Below are 22,281 nucleotides of genomic sequence, written 5' to 3'. Positions count from 1 at the left end.
AGTACAAACATGTTCCCGGAAAATCAGGAATACAGAAATACAAGTCGCTGAGGAATGAAATAAATAGGAAGTGCAGGGAAGCTAAGACGAAATGGCTGCAGGAAAAATGTGAAGACATCGAAAAAGATATGATTGTCGGAAGGACAGACTCAGCATACAGGAAAGTCAAAACAACCTTTGGTGACATTAAAAGCAACGGTGGTAACATTAAGAGTGCAACGGGAATTCCACTGTTAAATGCAGAGGAGAGAGAAGATAGGTGGAAAGAATACATTGAAAGCCTCTATGAGGGTGAAGATTTGTCTGATGAGATAGAAGAAGAAACAGGAGTCGATTTAGAAGAGATAGGGGATCCAGTATTAGAATCGGAATTTAAAAGAGCTTTGGAGGACTTACGGTCAAATAAGGCAGAAGGGATAGATAACATTCCATAAGGATTTCTAAAACCATTGGGGGAAGTGGCAAGAAAACGACTATTCACGTTGGTGTGTAGAATATATGAGTCTGGCGATATACCATCTGACTTTCGGAAAAGCATCATCCACACAATTCCGAAGACGGCAAGAGCTGACAATTGCGAGAATTATCGCACAATCAGCTTAACAGCTCATGCATCGAAGCTGCTTACAAGAATAATATACAGAAGAATGGAAAAGAAAATTGAGAATGCGCTAGGTGACGATCAGTTTGGCTTTTGGAAAAGTAAAGGGACGAGAGAGGCAATTCTGACGTTACGGCTAATAATGGAAGCAAGGCTAAAGAAAAATCAAGACACTTTCATAGGATTTGTCGACCTGGAAAAAGCGTTCGACAATATAAAATGGTGCAAGCTGTTCGAGATTCTGAAAAAAAGTAGGGGTAAGCTATAGGGAGAGACGGGTCATATACAATATGTACAACAACCAAGAGGGAATAATAAGAGTGGACGATCAAGAACGAAGAGCTCGTATTAAGAAGGGTGTAAGACAAGGCTGTAGCCTTTCGCCCCTACTCTTCAATCTGTACATCGAGGAAGCAATGATGGAAATAAAAGAAAGGCTCAGGAGTGGAATTAAAATACAAGGTGAAAGGATATCAATGATACGATTCGCTGATGACATTGCTATCCTGAGTGAAAGTGAAGAAGAATTAAATAATCTGGTGAACGCAATGAACAGTCTAATGAGTACACAGTATGGTTTGAGAGTAAATCGGAGAAAGACGAAGGTAATGAGAAGTAGTAGAAATAAGAACAGCGAGAAACTTAAGGTCAGGATTGATGGACACGAAGTCAATGAAGTTAAGGAATTCTGCTACCGAGGCAGTAAAATAACCAATGACGGACAGAGCAAGGAGGACATCAAAAGCAGACTCGCTATGGCAAAAAAGGCATTTCTGGCCAAGAGAAGTCTACTAATATCAAATACCGGCCTTAATTTGAGGAAGAAATTTCTGAGGATGTACGTCTGGAGTACAGCATTGTATGGTAGTGAAACATGGACTGTGGGAAAACCGGAACAGAAGAGAATCGAAGCATTTGAGATGTGGTGCTATAGACGAATGTTGAAAATTAGGTTGACTGATAAGGTAAGGAATGAGGATGTTCTACACAGAATCGGAGAGGAAAGGAACATGTGGAAAACACTGATAAGGAGAAGGGACAGGATGATAGGACATCTGCTAAGACATGAGGGAATGACTTCCATGGTACTAGAGGGAGCTGTAAAGGGCCTGTAGAGGAAGACAGAGATTGGGATACGTCAAGCAAATAATTGAGGACGTAGGTTGCAAGTGCTATTCTGAGATGAAGAGGTTAGCACAGGAAAGGAATTCTTGGCGGGCCGCATCAAACCAGTCAATAGACTGATGACAAAAAAATAATATACATATCAGTTGGTTCTACTGAGAAATTCATCAATGGAGTAGAAGGAGTTGGCCCCAATAAATCCTTTAGGTTTCTCTTAAAGTGAATTTAATTGGTTGTTAAGCTTTTTATGGCTTCTGGCAAGTTATTGAAAATGTGTGTTCTTGAATAATGCACACCCTTTAGTACAAGATTAAGTGACTTTAAATCCTTGTGAAGATTATTCTTATCTCTAGTATTGATTCCATTAATTGAGCTGTTGGTACGAAAAGTGATAAATTTTTAATCACAAATTTCATTAAGGAATAAATATATTGGGAAGCAATAGTTAGTATCCCTAGTTCCCTAAACAGGCTTCTGCAGGTTGTTCTTGAGTTCACACCACATATAACTCTTATTGCACGTTTTTGTGCCCAGAAAACTTTAGCTTGACTTGATGAATTACCCCAAAAAAACAATCCCATATGACATTATGGAATGAAAGTAAGCATAGTTTTCATTTTTATATTCCCTATGTCTGACACAATTCGCGTTGCAAATAGAGATTTGTTAAGATGCTTCAGCAGTTCTGTGGTGTGCTCCTCCCAGTTGAATTTGTTATCAAGCTGTAATCCCAAGAATTTAACACTGTCCACTTCTTCTATGCTTGTCATCGTATATTAGGCATATACTCGTGGAACACCTCTTACAAGTTCTGAACTGCATGTAGTGTGTTTTTTCAAAGTTTAGTGACAAAGAATTGGCTAGAATCCAGTGAATAATGTCCACAAATATTTTACTAGCCGATATTTCTAAGACTACACTTGATTTTCTATTTATTGCAATGTTTGTATCATAGGCAAACAAAACAAACTTGGCAACTGGTAACGTTACTGATGAAAGGTCATTGATATACAAGAAAAAGTAAGGGACCTAAAATGAAACCTTGTGGGACCCCACATGTAATTAGTTCCCAGTTGGATGATGCCTGATAGCTTGATATGAGTCTCTTTTCTAATAACAACCTTTGTTTCCTGCCAGAGATGTAAGATTTGAACCATTTTGCAGCATTTCCTGTTTCACTGTAATATTCTAATTTACTTAAAAGGATATTATGATTTACACAGTCAAATGCTTTGACAGATCACAAAATATACCAGTTGCCTGCAATTTTTTGTCTAATGAATTAAACACATTTTCACTGTAAGTGTAGATAGTCTTCTCAATAATAGAACCCTTTAGAAATCCGAACTGTGACTTTGAGAGTATGTTATTTGAGATTAGATGGTTATAAAGCCAACTGTACATTACTTTTTCTAAAATTTTTAGAATACTGGCAAAAGTGAAATTGGACAGAAATTTGATGCTATTTCTTTATCTCCCTTCTCAAACAGTGGCTTAACTTCAGCATATTTCAACCATTCAGGAAATATTCCACTGATAAACGACTTGTTACACAGATAGTTAATATGTTACTTAACTCAGAATCACATTCTTTAATTAACTCTGTTGATATTTCATCATACCAACTAGATGTTTTTGATTTTAAAGATTTTATGATGGATATTATTTCTGCTGGGGTAATGAGGGTCATATTCATATTATGGAAGTTACTTGAAATGTCTGTTCTGAGGTATTCCATAGCAGCGTCTACAGAACCTGACAACACCATCTTTTCAGTAACAGTGATGAAATGTTTGTTAAAAAGTTCTGAAACGCTATACACATCTGTCACCGATGTATCATTTACTCTTAATGCTATTTGTCCCTCTTCATGTCTGGTTCTACCAGTCTCTTCCTTCACTATATCCCATATTGTCTTTATTTCGTTATCTGATATGACTATCTTTTCCTTGTAATATATTTGCTTTGATGTCTGTATTACAGTCTTTAATATTTTGCAGTTTTTCTTGTAATGTACTACAGCATCAACATCAGAACTGTTTTGGATTGACAGATACAGTTTTCTGTTTGTTTTACAAGACACCCCTATTCCTTGACACTATATTAGCAAGAGTGTTATATTTTTCATTCATGCCGTGAGCACTGTAAACATCAGTCCAGTGAATGTCTCTGAGGAGTGTCCTAAAATAATCAACTTTTGGCTTAGTGATTACCCTCTTGAGGTCAGATTTAACAGATTTTATATCCTGGTCAGTGTTAACATTTAACAGAAGGAACTGCATCTCATGACCTGAGAGGCCATTAACTTTTTGTTTTGTAATATAATTTAGTTCATTGGACTTTTCTATAAAGATATTATCAATGGCTGTTTGTGAGCAATTGATTTCCCTAGTGGGGAACTTTACAGTGGGAATTAAGTTGAATGATAGTGTTACTAACTCAGATAAGTTCTTATTGGGAGAGTCTTTAAGGAAGTCTACACTGAAATAACCAGAAACCACTATTTCTTTTTTTTTTTGGTTGTTGAATGGGCCAGTGCAGCTTCAAGGTGGTTTACGAACAGATTAAAGTTACCTGCAGGTGCTCGATATACACTTAATACACTCCTGGAAATTGAAATAAGAACACCGTGAATTCATTGTCCCAGGAAGGGGAAACTTTATTGACACATTCCTGGGGTCAGATACATCACATGATCACACTGACAGAACCACAGGCACATAGACACAGGCAACAGAGCATGCACAATGTCGGCACTAGTACAGTGTATATCCACCTTTCGCAGCAATGCAGGCTGCTATTCTCCCATGGAGACGATAGTAGAGATGCTGGATGTAGTCCTGTGGAACGGCTTGCCATGCCATTTCCACCTGGCGCCTCAGTTGGACCAGCGTTCGTGCTGGACGTGCAGACCGCGTGAGACGACGCTTCATCCAGTCCCAAACATGCTCAATGGGGGACAGATCCGGAGATCTTGCTGGCCAGGGTAGTTGACTTACACCTTCTAGAGCACGTTGTGTGGCACGGGATACATGCGGACGTGCATTGTCCTGTTGGAACAGCAAGTTCCCTTGCCGGTCTAGGAATGGTAGAACGATGGGTTCGATGACGGTTTGGATGTACCGTGCACTATTCAGTGTCCTCTCGACGATCACCAGTGGTGTACGGCCAGTGTAGGAGATCGCTCCCCACACCATGATGCCGGGTGTTGGCCCTGTGTGCCTCGGTCGTATGCAGTCCTGATTGTGGCGCTCACCTGCACGGCGCCAAACACGCATACGACCATCATTGGCACCAAGGCAGAAGCGACTCTCATAGCTGAAGACGACACGTCTCCATTCGTCCCTCCATTCACGCCTGTCGCGACACCACTGGAGGCGGGCTGCACGATGTTGGGGCGTGAGCGGAAGACGGCCTAACGGTGTGCGGGACCCTAGCCCAGCTTCATGGAGACGGTTGCGAATGGTCCTCGCCGATACCCCAGGAGCAACAGTGTCCCTAATTTGCTGGGAAGTGGCGGTGCGGTCCCCTACGGCACTGCGTAGGATCCTACGGTCTTGGCGTGCATCCGTGCGTCGCTGCGGTCCGGTCCCAGGTCGACGGACACGTGCACCTTCCGCCGACCACTGGCGACAACATCGATGTACTGTGGAGACCTCACGCCCCACGTGTTGAGCAATTCGGCGGTACGTCCACCCGGCCTCCCGCATGCCCACTATACGCCCTCGCTCAAAGTCCGTCAACTGCACATACGGTTCACGTCCACGCTGTCGCGGCATGCTACCAGTGTTAAAGACTGCGATGGAGCTCCGTATGCCACGGCAAACTGGCTGACACTGACGGCGGCGGTGCACAAATGCTGCGCAGCTAGCGCCATTCGACGGCCAACACCGCGGTTCCTGGTGTGTCCGCTGTGCCGTGCGTGTGATCATTGCTTGTACAGCCCTCTCGCAGTGTCCGGAGCAAGTATGGTGGGTCTGACACACCGGTGTGAATGTGTTCTTTTTTCCATTTCCAGGAGTGTATTATGAAGGATTTTTTGTGAAGTTCTACTTCTGTTGCACATGCTTCCATATGCTGTTCTAGGCAAAATTTATGAATGTGTATGTTCTTAAACTTATGACAGTTTCTGATGAATGTGACAATTCCTCCTTTCTCGATTGCTGAACTACCAAAGTGAGATGCTAACCTAAACCCTGTAACACTTACATGTTCTATACCAGTGGTCACACGATGCTCAGAGTGGCAGATCATATCAGCTGAGTTTGAAGACTTTAATTCCTATATGCAGATAATTAATTCATTAATTTGTTTTTCAGTCCTCGAATATTTTGATGCTATAAAGATAGCTGACATTTTACATTGTCTGAGTTACAATTGGGTAGAGATAAAATATCTGCTGACTGTTGAAAATTCTTAGCCAATAGCTATTTGTGCTGATATAATAAGCTAGAATTATGTTTTTTGGTTTCTTTCTCGAACTGAAGGTTTGTCTCAGTCCTAACCTCTCTTAAAATTTGGTTTCTTTCTGTCTTCCCTACCCTAAAAAAGGGTCTTTTCTGAACCCTATAACCATTGGTATTTTATCACTCATGACAATGCCACCCCACATTAACTTTCCTGCTATTTTCCCAGCCAGTTTACCCTTCCCCTTCCTGTTGAGGTGAAGGCCATGCTTAGTATAATACCACCTATGAAGGAAATCGTGATGTATGGTTAACAAATGCTTGCGTTATCCGTTGCCGCAGCTTCGACCTTTCCCTGAAGCAGAGGAACAAACACTCCGTCCTTAATGTAACCTCATACATCGGGGATTATCTGGATTCACGAAACCATAAACAACACTCTGTACACTCTGCAACGTCATATGACCCAGTGGTGACTGTTGGAATAACTCATTCGCGGATGCCCCTAGCGGGATGATCGGGAACCAACAGTGTTAGGCGGGAACAGAACTTGAAGATGTATTGCATTCAGTGCTGCACCAAATATTTCTTAACTTACTTACCGTTTTCATAATTAAAGGTTAATTTTGTACAACTGATTACTAAACACCCTGTACAGGCATATTTCTGTCACAGCACGTATTAGATTAGGTTGTGCATCGCTTCTATCGTTCGGTAGCAGAAAAATTTGGCCAAAGAATGGGATAAGATGCCATAGCAAAGGGAAGAATGGCGAAGCTATATGGGCATACTTTCGCAAGAAGCTACAAGTGGGCTCTGCCAACGCAGCAAGAATCGCTGCCACTGGCATCATAGAAGCACGGAGGCAGACTGAGCCACTGAGACGTGGATATGAACAAGCTCCATGCCTGGCGCGGGGCTACTTTTTCACTCTGTGTGACGATGGCTGATTGATTGGTCGCCATAAATAATGCCTGTGTCAGCTATGGATAGTCTGTTACCGCCTGAAGCGGCCTACGAGAGGTACTCCACGCCCGTCGTCCACCTGAAATGAGTCATATAACTGCTAATATTAGAAGCCGCCTTCTCTAGCTGCAGCGAGTAGCTAGGCCCGATCCCGTGTACACCTAATGATGCTCCCGGGAAGTTCCGTACTAACAAAATTAGTAAAAAGTAACTGAAGCAGTAGACTTCATAGAAGTTGTTATTCACTCGTCCCTTTCCTGAATGGAAGAGGACTGGAAGTTAGCTCATTTGATAAAAAGTACCTCTCACCATGCACTTTGTGTATTTTCAGGTGATTCGATATGGCGGTAAATTTAGCTAAATCAAAAGGATAAGCTTCAACTTATAAATTTCGGGGCCATCTATTCCGGAAGCTATTGATTCATGTCACCACTCTGGAAGATGAAATCCCCTAGTTGTATAATCACAATAAAATGTATGTTTTGGCCACTTCTGGTTGAAATGTCAGTTGTCAACCGCCCTTCTTTCTGATCAGATTTGTCAGTGAATGTTGCATCCGTCCACTCATAATTCCTGCCATTACAGTGAGAGAGATCCTCGAATACCACGCGTCAGATATCTCAGCAATCAGATATAGACAAGCAGACGAACAGCAGGAAGAATTTATTTTCCAACCTTGCCGTACTTCTCTCAGATAACTGTAAGCCACAGTGTCAATATGTTGGGTCGCGGTCTCTTATGTTGCAGCAGGAAGTAGTACCTCAGTATTTCAGTTTCCCACTTCCTTCCTCACTGATTCTTCGGTATAATTTTCTTAAACTTCAGTTTACTCATCAACATTACTAAATTACAATCCGAGACTATATCTGTTCCTGGACGAATTACAGTCTAACACTTGATTCCGGTCTCTGTCTGACTATGGTGTAAACCAGCTGGAACCTTTCCACCATTTCCCTGCCATTTCCAAGTAGATATTCTCCTTTAGTGATATGTAAACAGTATATTCGCTATTATTAGCTGAAATTTATTGAAGAACTCGATTAGTTTTCCTCCCCTCTGATTTCTACAACCAAGTCCACATTCTCTCATAACTCTTTCTTCCCTTCTTTCCCGTTCTATCGTGTTCCAGTCCTCATAGTTTCTAGATTATCATCTTCTGTTACGTACTGATTTACCTGTTCAGTATCCTCATATACTTTCTGTACCTCTTTACCTTATGCTTGTGACGTCGGTACATATGTCTGAATTACACTCCTGGAAATGGAAAAAAGAACACATTGACACCGGTGTGTCAGACCCACCATACTTGCTCCGGACACTGCAAGAGGGCTGTACAAGCAATGATCACACGCACGGCACAGCGGACACACCAGGAACCGCGGTGTTGGCCGTCGAATGGCGCTAGCTGCGCAGCATTTGTGCACCGCCGCCGTCAGTGTCAGCCAGTTTGCCGTGGCATACGGAGCTCCATCGCAGTCTTTAACACTGGTAGCATGCCGCGACAGCGTGGACGTGAACCGTATGTGCAGTTGACGGACTTTGAGCGAGGGCGTATAGTGGGCATGCGGGAGGCCGGGTGGACGTACCGCCGAATTGCTCAACACGTGGGGCGTGAGGTCTCCACAGTACATCGATGTTGTCGCCAGTGGTCGGCAGAAGGTGCACGTGCCCGTCGACCTGGGGCCGGACCGCAGCGACGCACGGATGCACGCCAAGACCGTAGGATCCTACGCAGTGCCGTAGGGGACCGCAGCGCCACTTCCCAGCAAATTAGGGACACTGTTTTTCCTGGGGTATCGGCGAGGACCATTCGCAACCGTCTCCATGAAGCTGGGCTACGGTCCCGCACACCGTTAGGCCGTCTTCCGCTCACGCCCCAACATCGTGCAGCCCGCCTCCAGTGGTGTCGCGACAGGCGTGAATGGAGGGACGAATGGAGACGTGTCGTCTTCAGCGATGAGAGTCGCTTCTGCCTTGGTGCCAATGATGGTCGTATGCGTGTTTGGCGCCGTGCAGGTGAGCGCCACAATCAGGACTGCATACGACCGAGGCACATAGGGCCAACACCCGGCATCATGGTGTGGGGAGCGATCTCCTACACTGGCCGTACACCACTGGTGATCGTCGAGGGGACACTGAATAGTGCACGGTACATCCAAACCGTCATCGAACCCATCGTTCTACCATTCCTAGACCGGCAAGGGAACTTGCTGTTCCAACAGGACAATGCACGTCCGCATGTATCCCGTGCCACCCAACGTGCTCTAGAAGGTGTAAGTCAACTACCCTGGCCAGCAAGATCTCCGGATCTGTCCCCCATTGAGCATGTTTGGGACTGGATGAAGCGTCGTCTCACGCGGTCTGCACGTCCAGCACGAACGCTGGTCCAACTGAGGCGCCAGGTGGAAATGGCATGGCAAGCCGTTCCACAGGACTACATCCAGCATCTCTACGATCGTCTCCATGGGAGAATAGCAGCCTGCATTGCTGCGAAAGGTGGATATACACTGTACTAGTGCCGACATTGTGCATGCTCTGTTGCCTGTGTCTATGTGCCTGTGGTTCTGTCAGTGTGATCATGTGATGTATCTGACCCCAGGAATGTGTCAATAAAGTTTCCCCTTCCTGGGACAATGAATTCACGGTGTTCTTATTTCAATTTCCAGGAGTGTATTATTTGGTTTGCTGTCGATACTGATAAAATTAACCTTACCCGTGAACTATTTACGCTAACTCACTCTGCCCTATTTTTCTACTCATAACGAATTCTCCTCCCATTATACCATTGTCATTGCGAAATGTCGGTCCTTTGGTGCCTCAGGTTGTACCCTATTAGCCTCTCTCTCCTTACAGCTAAGTTGCGCCATACATTTCACTTCATCCCATTTCATTTCAGCAGACCCTCATTAGTTATCTGATTTACGCATCTAATCTGTAACGTTACTCTGTAGCATCAACGTCTTCTTGCCTGAACTGTTTATCGTCCATGTTTCGCTTCCATGCAAATGCCTTCAGAAATTGCTTACCTACACTTAAAGTTATATTCGATGTTAGCAAAACTCTTTTTTACGGATGAGCTTGTCTGTCTATTTCTAGTCTGAATTTGTAAACTCCATTCGTCGGCCACTGTCAAATTATTTTGCTATTCAAATATCAGAAACTCATGAACTACCTTTAGTGTCTTACTTCGTAATCTAATTCGTTCAGCATCACCAGACTCGATTCATCTACACTGTCTTACAAAATCTTTTCAAGACACTATACATTCCATTTACTTGCTCTCGCAAGTCTTTCGCCTTCTTTGACAGAATTAGAGCAAACACCGATAATTTTTATTGGTTCTTCTTGAGCTGTAATTATCTTTCAAAATTTCTCCTTTGTTTCCGTGGTTGCTCAATATGGAGACTTTCAACCCTGTCTGACTGCCTTCTCAACTGCTGCTTCACTTACATGTGCAAGAAAATTCCCTTTAGTGTAGTAATGTAGTTTGTGCCAATGCCTTGTTTCTCAAGCGTTGGTAGTGCAGTTTTTGTTCTGAATCAGAATTCTCTCAAAATGTGTAAATTCCAGACAAAGATAATTTGTAGTCCGACGGCTTGCCTACATCCTGCAGTTCTGTATATACTTCTAAATACATATTGTTCCTTTGCTCGATTGTAATACAATCCTTGAGGTTATGAGACAGATGATTGTTTTAGTGTACATTCTACATTTCGGACATCAGCTGATATATGTGTGGTTACTATTTTCATATTTGCTTTCCCCTTGTAAAACAGAACAATTATAACATTATTTTAGTTATGATGAGTTATTTTGCCGACAATCTATAAATGGTCATGCAAGCTCCACTGGCGTTCCCAGAGGCCATTGGTCGAAACGTTGGTTAACTTAATCTGGCAGTACTTTCGGAATGTTCTTGTCACTGTGAACTTTTGAAATGCCTTAAGAATAATTTTTATTTGAAGTAAAATACATAATTCACTAAATCTGAACTGTACTTCATGTGAAAATTTGATTCATATACGCTAACTGCACAAATGGACAGTCAACTGTGACTTGCCACTTGTCTGCGACATGCAATGTAAGTGAATCTAAAAATAATCCACACACGAAGAAAGATATTTTATTAAGTTTAACGCGAACTGTGCAAAAATTGAAGTGAGTGTCTTCTTAATGTAACTGAGGACAAAGCCATATATCAGCACGGAGATTGTTGACGGTCACTTGCAGCAAAGGGCATAGGCAAAATAATCCGGGAGGATACGGCTATTGAAGGCACAAACGCAAATAAACAAGAGAGATTACGTTTACTTGAAAGTAAGGACTTTACGGTAGATTTTCTATATGATGTAGGTAAAGCCAGTAGAGATATGATGAAAGGTGTCCAGCGTTCCGTGGACGAGACGGTACGCTAGTTGATGTAAATAAATCCAGTTATAGGAAGGAAAGAGAAAAAGATAAGGCTTAAGACCTTGTGGTCGATGACACCAGAGGTGGAGCAGAAGGTCGCTTTGGGGTAAGATGGGAAAAGAACTCAGCATTTCAAAGGAACCCTCCTAAAGGGATGTACAGAAACCATGCAAAATCTATAATTGGGTGGATGATGTGCCACCGAACTCCGGTTCTTCCAAATGCTGGCTCATTGTCTTTAACTCTTTGCGATCTCGCCCAGTATGAAAGAAGAAATGGTGCCGAAGGATGATAGTATTACAGTCAAAACGATTCAAGATGAAGGGATAATAACAGAAAACGAACTTAAAAATATTTCTGGGATGTTCGCGAAGGACAGCAGCTAGGAAAAAAAAAAACCATTGGATTTTAATCAGTCAAACGAACAAGTTCCGTTTATAAATTGATATAACGGAACAATTTTACCAACATTTGGGTCACTTCATTATTATATGACGTAAGTGCTTTGATTTGATATTGATGTAGTGATTCCTCGTTGAATAGCACTAGATCTTTTCAGAGTGTAAAATATTTTGTTGTTAATGGTGCATTTCGAACAACGTTCGGCGTACTTAAAGCGAACTGCCGTCTCACAGCTTGCTAGCCTGTATTTCTGATGTGAAACGGTCAGTAACTGTTCTAAGTCGAACCCTGTTTTTTGTTGTCAGCCTGTCGACATCCTACCTGGTGTGCACGAGAGGCCCCATCAAGCCTTGTTCCCAGCTGGGGCAGGTGGGCGTCGTCCCAGAGAACCAGGCCATCTACTACATCTGCACTCAGAACGGAGACGAAATCTTTCCAGAAATGTACAGGTGTACTGGCAACGAGATCTTCGACATTACCGTTGCTGCGTAAGTATCCACAGCAATTAACAATATGCAGTTTGAGGTTAAATAGTATTTTTGTTTACTGTCGCAGTACTTACAATCTGCTGTGTAATTATTCGACCACAAAGTGTGTTTACTATGTCACTCTTAAAATGGATCTTTTTTCACTTGCCAGTAGAAGTGATTTTAGAGGTGGCGATTAGCCCGCTGGAATGTAACCACTTGTTGAGGAAACATCCCAGAATAATTTAGGAAAACCACGCGTGAGTTACGCAAGGCATTAAAATCTTCCGTAAAGTTTTCTTTTTAATAATGGCTGCGGCGTTTGTTGGTCCATATACTTCGCCAGTACTGCGCATTCGCACTTAATTATACGTCCACCAATGACATTAGCATGTGTAGTACTACCCGTTATTCTCTCCTTTTCTGCCTCCCTCACCCTATTTCAAACGTTTCTGTTGTCAAAAATCTGTTGAAGAGGTACTTTAGGAGGGGGTAAAATATAGCACTACACGAGGGGCGTGCAATAAGTAATGCAACACATTTTTTTCCTGAACGCAGGTTGGTTTTATTCAGGATTCCAACACATCATATTATTCCCCATTCTTCTGGCTACAAAACCATATTTTTCAACATAATCTCCGTTCAATGTGACAGCCTTACGCCACCTTACTGGATGAGCCTGTATGTCGATATGGTACTACTCTACTTATCGAAGTCAGACCCAACGGCGTCACTAACCCCCCCCCCCCCCCCCCATTATCCACTTACTGCTTCCTGCGGAGTGCATCCTTCATTAGGCCAAACAGATTTAAGTCGGAATGTGCTGTACGTTGGATGAGGAAGAACAGCTCAACGAAGATTTGTGAGCTCCTCTCTGGTGCGCAGATATCTGTGAGGCCTTGCATTGTCATGGAGAAACAGAATTTCGTTTGCATTTTTGTGGCTAGCAACACCCTGAAGTCGTTTCTTCAGTGTCCTGAAGGTAGCACAACACACTCCAGAGTTGATCGTTTCCCCTTGAGAAAGGATATGAAACAGAATAACACGTTCAGAGTCATAGAAGATCGTCGCCTTGACTTTAGTGGATGAGGGAACGGCTTTGAGCTTTTTTTCCGGAGGAGAGGCAGTGTGGCGCCATTCCACGAACTGTCATCATCAGCTTCGTAACGCGCAAGCAGTTCCGCACAGATGGTCCTCCGTTGCTCTTTACAGTGTTCTGTTAGACGGCGAGGAACCCAGCGAGCACACATCTTTGAGTACCAAAGCTGGTGGACAAGTGTCATCATCACCGACAGAGACGTTCAGTTGAGTAGCGAGGTATTTGATGGTGGTCCCTCGATCACCTCGAGTGAGAGTGTCCACACGTTCCGACGTTGCCGGAGTCACAGTTGTGTGCGACCGGTCGGCACGTGGGAGATCAGACAGGTTTGCGCGACCTTGCTGCGATGATGACAAACGCCTCGCTCAAGGACTTTCGGCGCTTTTGTTCACTGCCATGTCTCCATAGGCACTCTGCAACAACCTGTGATTATGTGTGATGCTCTGGTTTTTCGCGAAAAGGAACTTAATGACGGCTCTCTCCTCTGGAACGCATCGCCGTTACAGACGCCATTTTGAAGGTTAAGTATAACGCCGCAAACTGTCGGAACTTCATGAAACTATCTAGGAGTAATCCGCTGAAATACAGAACTATATCACTAGTGTCGATTTGCAGTAGGAATTTGGTACATATGTTCGAATATTATGAATTACCTCGGAAAAAAAAGGTTTATTGACAAATAGTCAGCGCGGATTGTGAAAATATCGTTCTTGTTAAACACAACCGGCACTTTATCTCATGAAGTAATAAGTACTATTGACAGGGGATGTCAAAGTCATTCCATATTTTTAGATATCCAGAAAGCTTCTAACACCGTTCGTCACAAGCGACTTCTAAGCAGATTACGGTCCTATGGATTATTGCCTCAGTTGTGCGACTGGATCCGTGAGTTCCTGTCGGAAGGGTCACAGTTAGTAGTAACTCACGAAAAGTTAACGAGTTTAACAGACTAATAGCTGGCGTTCCCCAAGTAAGTTTTATAGGTCCTGTACTGATACTGACCTACATAAATTACATAGGAGACACTCTGAGCAGCCCTGTTTGCAGATGCTCCTATCATTTTCCGTCTTGTAAAATCGTCAGATGATCAAAAACAATTACAAAATGATTTAAAGAAGATATCCGTATGGTGCGGAAAGTAACTATAAATAACTATAAATAACTATAAGTAACTATAAATAACTATAAATAACGAAAAATGTGAAATCCACATGGGTACTAAAAATAATCCGCTAAATTTCTGTCAAGCGATAAATCACACACTCTAAAAGCTGTAAAGCCATCTAAATACTCAGGGATTACAATTACGAATAACTTAGACTGGAACGATCACATAGATAATGCTGCGGAGGAAACTAACCAAAGACTGCTATTTATTGGCAGAACACTTAGAAAATGCAACATGTCTACTAAAGAGACTGCTTACATAACACTCGTCCATCATCTTCTGGAGTACTGCTGTGCGCTGAGGGATCCGCATCAGATGGGACTGACGGAGGACATCGAAAAAGTTCAAAGAAGGGCTATTCGTTTCGTATTATCGTGAAACAGGAGATAGAGAGAGAGAGCTACGAATATCATACCTGAATTGGGATGGCTATTATTAAAACAAAGACGTTTTTCGTTGCACTAGGCCCTTCTCATAAAATTTCAGTCACCAAATGTCTCCTCAGATTGCGGAAATGTTCTATTGCCACCCGCCTACATGGGGAGAAATGACCATCATGATGAAATAACAGCCCGCATCTCGTGGTCGTGCGGTAGCGTTCTCGCTTCCCACGCCCGGGTTCCCGGGTTCGATTCCCGGCGGGGTCAGGGATTTTCTCTGCCTCGTAATGGCTGGGTGTTGTGTGCTGTCCTTAGGTTAGTTAGGTTTAAGTAGTTCTAAGTTCTAGGGGACTGATGACCATAGATGTTAAGTCCCATAGTGCTCAGAGCCATTTGAACCATTTTTTTTGATGAAATAACAGAAATCAGAGCACGCACAGAAAGATTAAAGTGCTCGTTTTTCCTGCCCGTCTTTGGAGACTAGAACTGTAGAGAAGTAGCTTGAAGGTGGTGCGATAAAACCTGTGCCAGGCACTTAATTGTGACTTGATGTGTAATCATGCAGATGTAGACCCAACCATCATCGGTCAAGGTGACGCTCAACAGTTTTTGGAACTGCCGTTATGTGGCTCTGGCAGATAATGGTGGTCGGGAGCTAGCCAACACAGGAGGATACAACCAAAATTTCCTGGTGAGATTACTGGATGATGTCAAGACGAAGCGTCCACTGGGTGTTTTTACTGCACGACTACGTCCCAGCTCGTTCTGTCCAGAACGCAACCACACTCGTTTGGACTGACTCTCTGCTGAAACACCATATAAAATGTGCTGACGACTCTTCGGAAGAATCACTGTACGTAAATACAAATCTTAGAGTTATGTAGATGTTTGGCGCGTACTGAATACAGTGTAACATCGGCGATTTTCTAAGAGCGTCAACCGAAAATAACGCCCATTCCAGGTTAAAACTTGGAAATCATAGATACCTCAACACTATAGGTTAATGATGAAGTGAGAATTCAAACTGTAACTGGCTCGTTAAAGTAGTACCAGGTAATCTCCATTCACACTTTAAAAAAGCTTTTGACCGGTAAAACGAAAGTAATGGTGTTCTTGGGAATAGGTCACGTACGATCAAAGGTCGTTATCGATGGGATAACACTGCCGGAAATATCATACTTGAAGTGCCTTTGGTGTGAATTAATTAAGAACACTGACGACCATCGAATGTTCCGCGAAGCAGCTGCAAGACCTGTCAAACGGAAAATGTGTCACTAGATTAGATAAAACCAAAAATATATGCACGCAGAGGGAGCCTGATGTGTTTTCAATAAAGAAAAATCAATAAAAGAAACAAAATTTAATGGAATGGATGGTGGATGTGTTCCGCAAATACTGGAGAGGAAGACTGCAAATGAAAATTCTCCATTATAATCTGTCAGAAAGCAGATCTGTTGGAAGACTGAAGAAGTGATGATCGTCCTAGTCTACTGACAAATCAAATGAAGAATAAAAAGAACAGTTTCAGTCTCTTAAACATTTGAACTAGAGCAGCTCTCGAGCAATCCAAAAGTAAAACTATGCCGAAGAAAGGGGTACCTTGAAACTAACTAATTCTCTGTTAAATGCTTAGTTTCCAACAAGAGAAAATTAAATACAACAATACAATCGATTTTTAAGTGCTACATGGCCGCATGTTGTTTTGTTGTTAACTCAGTGGAGTCGCAGAATGATTTTGTAAGATGATGAGGTAGATGTAATTTATAAATAGCTGAATATATGTGACTAAACTTTTTTATAAACTGGTAAATACAGGAAAAATTTCTTTCCCACTTACACTGTATCTGAAGGCTACCTAAATATGCCTCTTTCCTAGGTTTTTCTTTCATGGCACTGTCCAAACCAATTAGAATCTGTCATTATATCGCATGCATTCAAAAAATATGGTTATGTCTGGGTTGCTTTGGCATTACAATGGCTCAGTGTTACAGCGGGACGAGAAGAGCGAATACCATTGTAATCACTGAGATAATTTAAGTGGCCCACTGCTTAACCAATTGTACTCGAAGAGCAATCGGTGTTCTGCGTTACGGAACAACAAAAATGAGTTAAAATAGTGTGATGCCTGGGGAACGTGATATATCTAAATTTGTGATGCGGGTGGATACTGGCAGGTCAGAAACTGATCAGCAAATACCATTGGAACTTCCCACAACCAGAGTTTACGGGGAGGGAGTGGCTTTGGAACAACAGGAAACATACGAGGTGGCTTAGCATGAGATCATCGGAGATTTTGAACGAGGACGGTAGCTGCTCACTTGCTCACACCACCGGAACAGACTGCAGGCTACAGATAAACGGCAGTGAGGCTTGCGAACATCAATGGCAACGCCAGCCCAAACTTTCGTTTATCTTTCTGACGAAGTATTTATACACATACGTCCACAACGCTGGCTCTCATTAACGAGACGCTGCAGTAATGGGGTAACAATCTCGGTGACGACAAACCCAGAGCAGTCGCGCTTTGAACTGTGAACGAGTTTCTGACGTGACAGTCTTAACTTGCATGTCTACATGCGATGTGGAATGTGGAATGGAATCATAGCTGAGGGTGAAACATCCCAGTGCTCCTGATGATTCTCCTAGAACCAGCTCCGGCCAATGCTTGTATCCTCAAGTTCTATAAAACAAGCCAATATTTGTATCCTCACTTGTTTGATGGCTCGAATCTGTAGAGACAAAATCCTTTGAGCTTTCTGTCCCGCTGTATTGTGGTACCACTACGAATTTTTACCTTTACATAGTCGATAACTGTAGCCCCAAGGAGGTCAATTTAGGCGCATATAGATGCAGCATCAGAGAGAATGTGTATGTCTGTCTGTTAAACAAGTTATCTGCGGGTGTCGAATGTTTTTAGTGCCACATATACGAGATACTAAGCTTCACTCACGGAAATTACACTCAAGAACTATTGAATTCGAGACAGATGTTATGTTGTAGAGACAGAGTTCCTGCAGCCGCGCCAAATGGGGCGGATCGTCGTCATGGGCGACAAAGTAGCAGATTATGCGTCATCTCAATGTTCTATAATAATCCATGAAAATCTGCGATCCAAATATTAGAAACTGAGATTACCACTAGAGCGTCGACACAGGCAAACGCCCTGTACCTCAATTCTGTCGAAATCTGATTATTCACTTGGACGACATATAACAGCATTTTTCGTAGTTGACCCGCAATGGAAGATTGTCTAGATTCTCATCAAGTACTATTGGCCAGTAGCAATGTTTGCATACTGTTGTTATGGACTGTGATCGCTCGTTTCGGTGCTATTACAGCAGCGCAAAAATTATTCCACCTGGACTTGAGCCCCGTGCGTAAGATTTATGGAGCACATACGTAGTTATACTGGGTTTAACAGGTATAAACGCAAACATTTTTATATGTGGTACCTTAATATGTACACACATCAGCGTGGCCGGCCGGTGTGGCCGAGCGGTTCTAGGCAGTTCAGTGTGGCACCGCGTGACGCTACGGTCGCAGGTTCGAATCCTGCCTCGGGCATGGATGCGTGTGATGCGTGTTAGGTTTAAGTAGTTGTAAGTTCTAGGGGACTGATGACCTCAGATGTTAAGTCCCATAGTGCTCAAGGCCATTTTTTTTTATTGATGTAATGTTGTTCAGCATCCCGTCCTCAGTCACCAAAAGAAATATCTGCACTTATATCCCTTACACTCTCTATATCAATATTCTCTTTAGCTGAAATGTCTCACAATAAGGCATTTGGTATCCACTTCTGGAAAAAAGCCACCTTCAGATTTTTACATGCAGTCTTAAGGAATACATCCATGTTGCTCTTGCACGTTTTCTAATGTCACCTACCGGCCTTTCATTCAGTCATCTTCTCTTGTACATTTGATTCAACAGAAGACCTACTCGATTCATCTATGACCCATTGGCTATTTGTTCCGCATTCCTCCATTTTCAATAGAGTCATAATTACATTCTCTACCTCACTCTGTTTCGTCATGGATTTACTTGCTTTTTGTCTCCCGTTGTAATTCTCATTAAGCATCTCCCCCTTTCCTCGCGGAAAACCCCCATTGTTTGAATGGTCTCCACATTGCAAAGATAGTGTTTCACTGCCGCAAGCCAAGACTGGTTGTAAGCACTGATTGTAAACTTTTCATAACACAGAAAGTTTAAATTCGAAAACTATTCACTGAACGAAAAGCTCTCCAGGCTGCGACGCTACCTAACGGTTTCCTGCTGCTGACTAGCCGCTCTCTAACCAGCAGCCCATGAGAAAAAACCAGTCTTGACCTTACTTGATGTTGCTCATACTTTAGGTAGTTGAGCTGCGCAAGACCCTGTTTAAAAAAAAGTTTAGCTCGATGTAGTCATAGGATCGTGCTGCGCACGGCTGCTTTCACGCCCACCAGCTTACTCACTGCAAATAACAATCTGCAGCCGTGATCTTGCAGTCAAATAATCTACACATTGGCTGGAATTGCGAAATGCACAGAAATATTTTTAAAATCAGTAATTTAATAAAAAAGAGGTTTCTTCTAAATTCTGTAACTGATGTAGGTGACAAAGAATAATGCTGAATACTGTTTATTCAAGAAAGGACATCTCAAATAACGGAAAGTGGTCCTACAATGTCCAGTTGAATTACAGACAGAACATACTCTTATCAAGTGCAGTAAAGTTAGGTTGAGAAAGTTAGGAGAATGGTAGCTAAATCGCCAAACTAAATACTCACCAAAGACAAGCGAAAACTAAGTACATTTCGTGATCAAAATACACGAAATATTCACAGCTCAAAACAATTCAGGGGCCAACATGATGATTTAAAAATTAATTCATGCGATGCAAAGAATAGTAACTCATACGCTGTGTATTCTCAGTTCTGTAATGGAAGCGGAAAATGTTAAGAGTCCTACACTGGAGCACATTCAGAAATATGGTACCAGCCGTTCACCGCCCAGAATCACAGACAGACAGCTACACGGTCGAATAACAACCGTTACTACAAGGAGGTCCACCTTCTTCCAGAACTCACGTAAAACTGTCCCCTTCAGGCTCTCAACGAAAAGTGTCAAGAATCGCTCCTTTAATCGTACCACCCAAAACGTTTGTCTCCACTTGACTCCAGTGGTGTTCTAGCACTGCCTGGTTGAAAGAAGCGTCTTTTGGCACTCTTAATAGTGGTGTCTGCTAACAAAAGTGTCTCACAACTTCTTAAATTAACATGATTTTGTGTTAACAATCTCAGTTACTATTTAAATAAAATTACTGTCAAAATAGCAAAATATTCATTAAGTAAATACACAAGTATGACCACGCAAGAAGTAATTGTGATGCATTCATTCGCTTCGTTATTGTGAAGAGTGCGATGTTCTGACATCTGCGTGATAAAGTAGGTATAAGAGACGTTGTAAGTAAATAAATTCCCTTAAGGGTTAAAGTGCAAAGCTATCATTTGAGATACCGTTTGCTGAAATCGTATGAAGCGTTTAAAAGTTGTTAATTCAGACGTTCGTTGTGAAAATGTTGAGTAAATATTGACTACTGTTGTTTTATTATCGTTTTCGTACTGACGAACTAGGATCACATAACAACCTCAATTCCTCTTTATTCCTTGTTGTTTTTTATTTCTTCAGTACTGCTACGTCTTCTCCCCATTTCTTATTTCCTTTGAACTGGAAGCCTTCTAAATTTAATATTTTAGTCTTAACAGGATTTCGATCTGGTGTTTCCGATCCTTTATACTGTTTCTTTCTGTATCTTCCCTTATTTCTGTATTCCATGCTATTATCAGTTTCGTCTTCCAGAAATACAGCAATATTTGTTTCGTGAGCCTGTTCTCATTCGTACGGTATAGGTGTCCAAGGAAAAAGGAAAATATTAATCTTCTTTTAGCCGTTACTTCAGATACCTCCTCTATATTTTTGTAGATATCCTCATTACTTCTCATATTCCAGCCATCTCTAGTTTCTATTGTTGTACTGAAGTCGTTTTTTCTAACTATCAGCCTATCAAGTATCTCTATTCCGTCCATCTTATAGCTCATTATTAAGCATTCACATCCATACAAACATTCTCTTCGTACCACTGTCGTATATGTCAAACTATATGCTCTCTCAATTTCGTTAAAGATATTGCAAATACTGTTGCGTTATTGGATACACCCCATTTATCTGAGGTCGCCAATGTATTCAGATTTGCTTTATTATTTTACTGTTAATTTTTGTCGAATTTCTAACACCTTTAAATAGCCATCTTGCGGTTTGACTCACAAGGCCACTGCTTGAGCACAGCCGATGACCTCAGCAGTTTGGTCCCATAGTCCTTACCACAAATTTCCAAATCAAACATCTGACATCACTGCGACCGGAAAAATATTGTGGAAGAACGGGACCAACGACGACTGAAGAGAACCGTTGAACCTGACAGAAGTACAATCCTTCCACAAATTACTGCAGAGTTCGACCCTGGGACATCAACAAGTGTCAGCGTGTGAACCATTCGACAAAACATCATCGATATGGGCTTTCGGAGCAGAAGGCCCACTTGTGTACCCTTGATGACTGCACGACACAAAGCCTTACGCCTCGCCTGGGCCCCGTCAACACCGACATTGGACTGTTGATGACTGGAAACATATCGCCTGGTCGGACACGTCTCGTTTCAAATTGTATCAAGTGGATGGACGTGTGCGGGTATGGAGACAACCTGATGAAGCCATGGACCCTGATGTCAGTAGGGGGCTGTTCAAGCTGGTGGAGGCTCTGTAATGGTGTGGGCGTGTGCAGTTGGAGTTGTACGAGACCCCTGATTCATCCAGATTCGTCTCTGATAGGTGACACGTACGTAAGCATCCTGCCTGGTAACCTGCATCCGTTCAAGTCATCCCACACGTCCAGAATTGCTACAGAGTGGCTCCAGGAAATCTCTCCTGAGTTTAAACACTTCCACTGGCCACCACACGTCCCAAAAATGAACATTATTGAGTATATTTGGGATGCCTTGCAGCGTGCTGTTCAGAAGAGACCTCCACTTCCTCGTACTCTTACGGGTTTATGGACAGCCCTGCAAGGTTCATGGCGTCAATTGCCTCCAGCACTACTCCAGACATTAGTCAAGTCCATACCACGTCGTGTTGCGCACTTCTGCGTGCTCGTGGGGTCCCTACATGATACTAGGCAGGTATACCGGTTTCCTTGGCTCTTCTATATATAAAGACTCGTTTCT

At 42.6% G+C, this 22,281-nt stretch overlaps 1 protein-coding gene across 2 annotated transcripts in view; it reads left to right on the top strand.

Annotated features, from left to right (window-relative positions):
* LOC126259676 (uncharacterized) overlaps nucleotides 1-22,281 on the top strand; it is a 74,885-nt gene that overhangs the window by 31,113 nt on the left and 21,491 nt on the right. For both annotated transcript variants that reach the window (XR_007546549.1, XM_049956629.1), the window contains exon 4: nucleotides 12,216-12,398. Coding sequence is in view for 1 of the 2 variants with exons in the window: in XM_049956629.1 (XP_049812586.1) it covers nucleotides 12,216-12,398 (183 nt within the window). In the remaining variant the exon portion in view is untranslated. The remainder of the gene's footprint in view (nucleotides 1-12,215; nucleotides 12,399-22,281) is intronic.

The sequence above is a fragment of the Schistocerca nitens genome, chromosome 5, assembly GCF_023898315.1.
Source record: "Schistocerca nitens isolate TAMUIC-IGC-003100 chromosome 5, iqSchNite1.1, whole genome shotgun sequence".
In the NCBI taxonomy this organism is placed as follows: domain Eukaryota; kingdom Metazoa; phylum Arthropoda; class Insecta; order Orthoptera; family Acrididae; genus Schistocerca; species Schistocerca nitens.
Note: the sequence above shows the minus strand (reverse complement) of the source record. Positions and strands in the feature narration are given on the sequence as shown.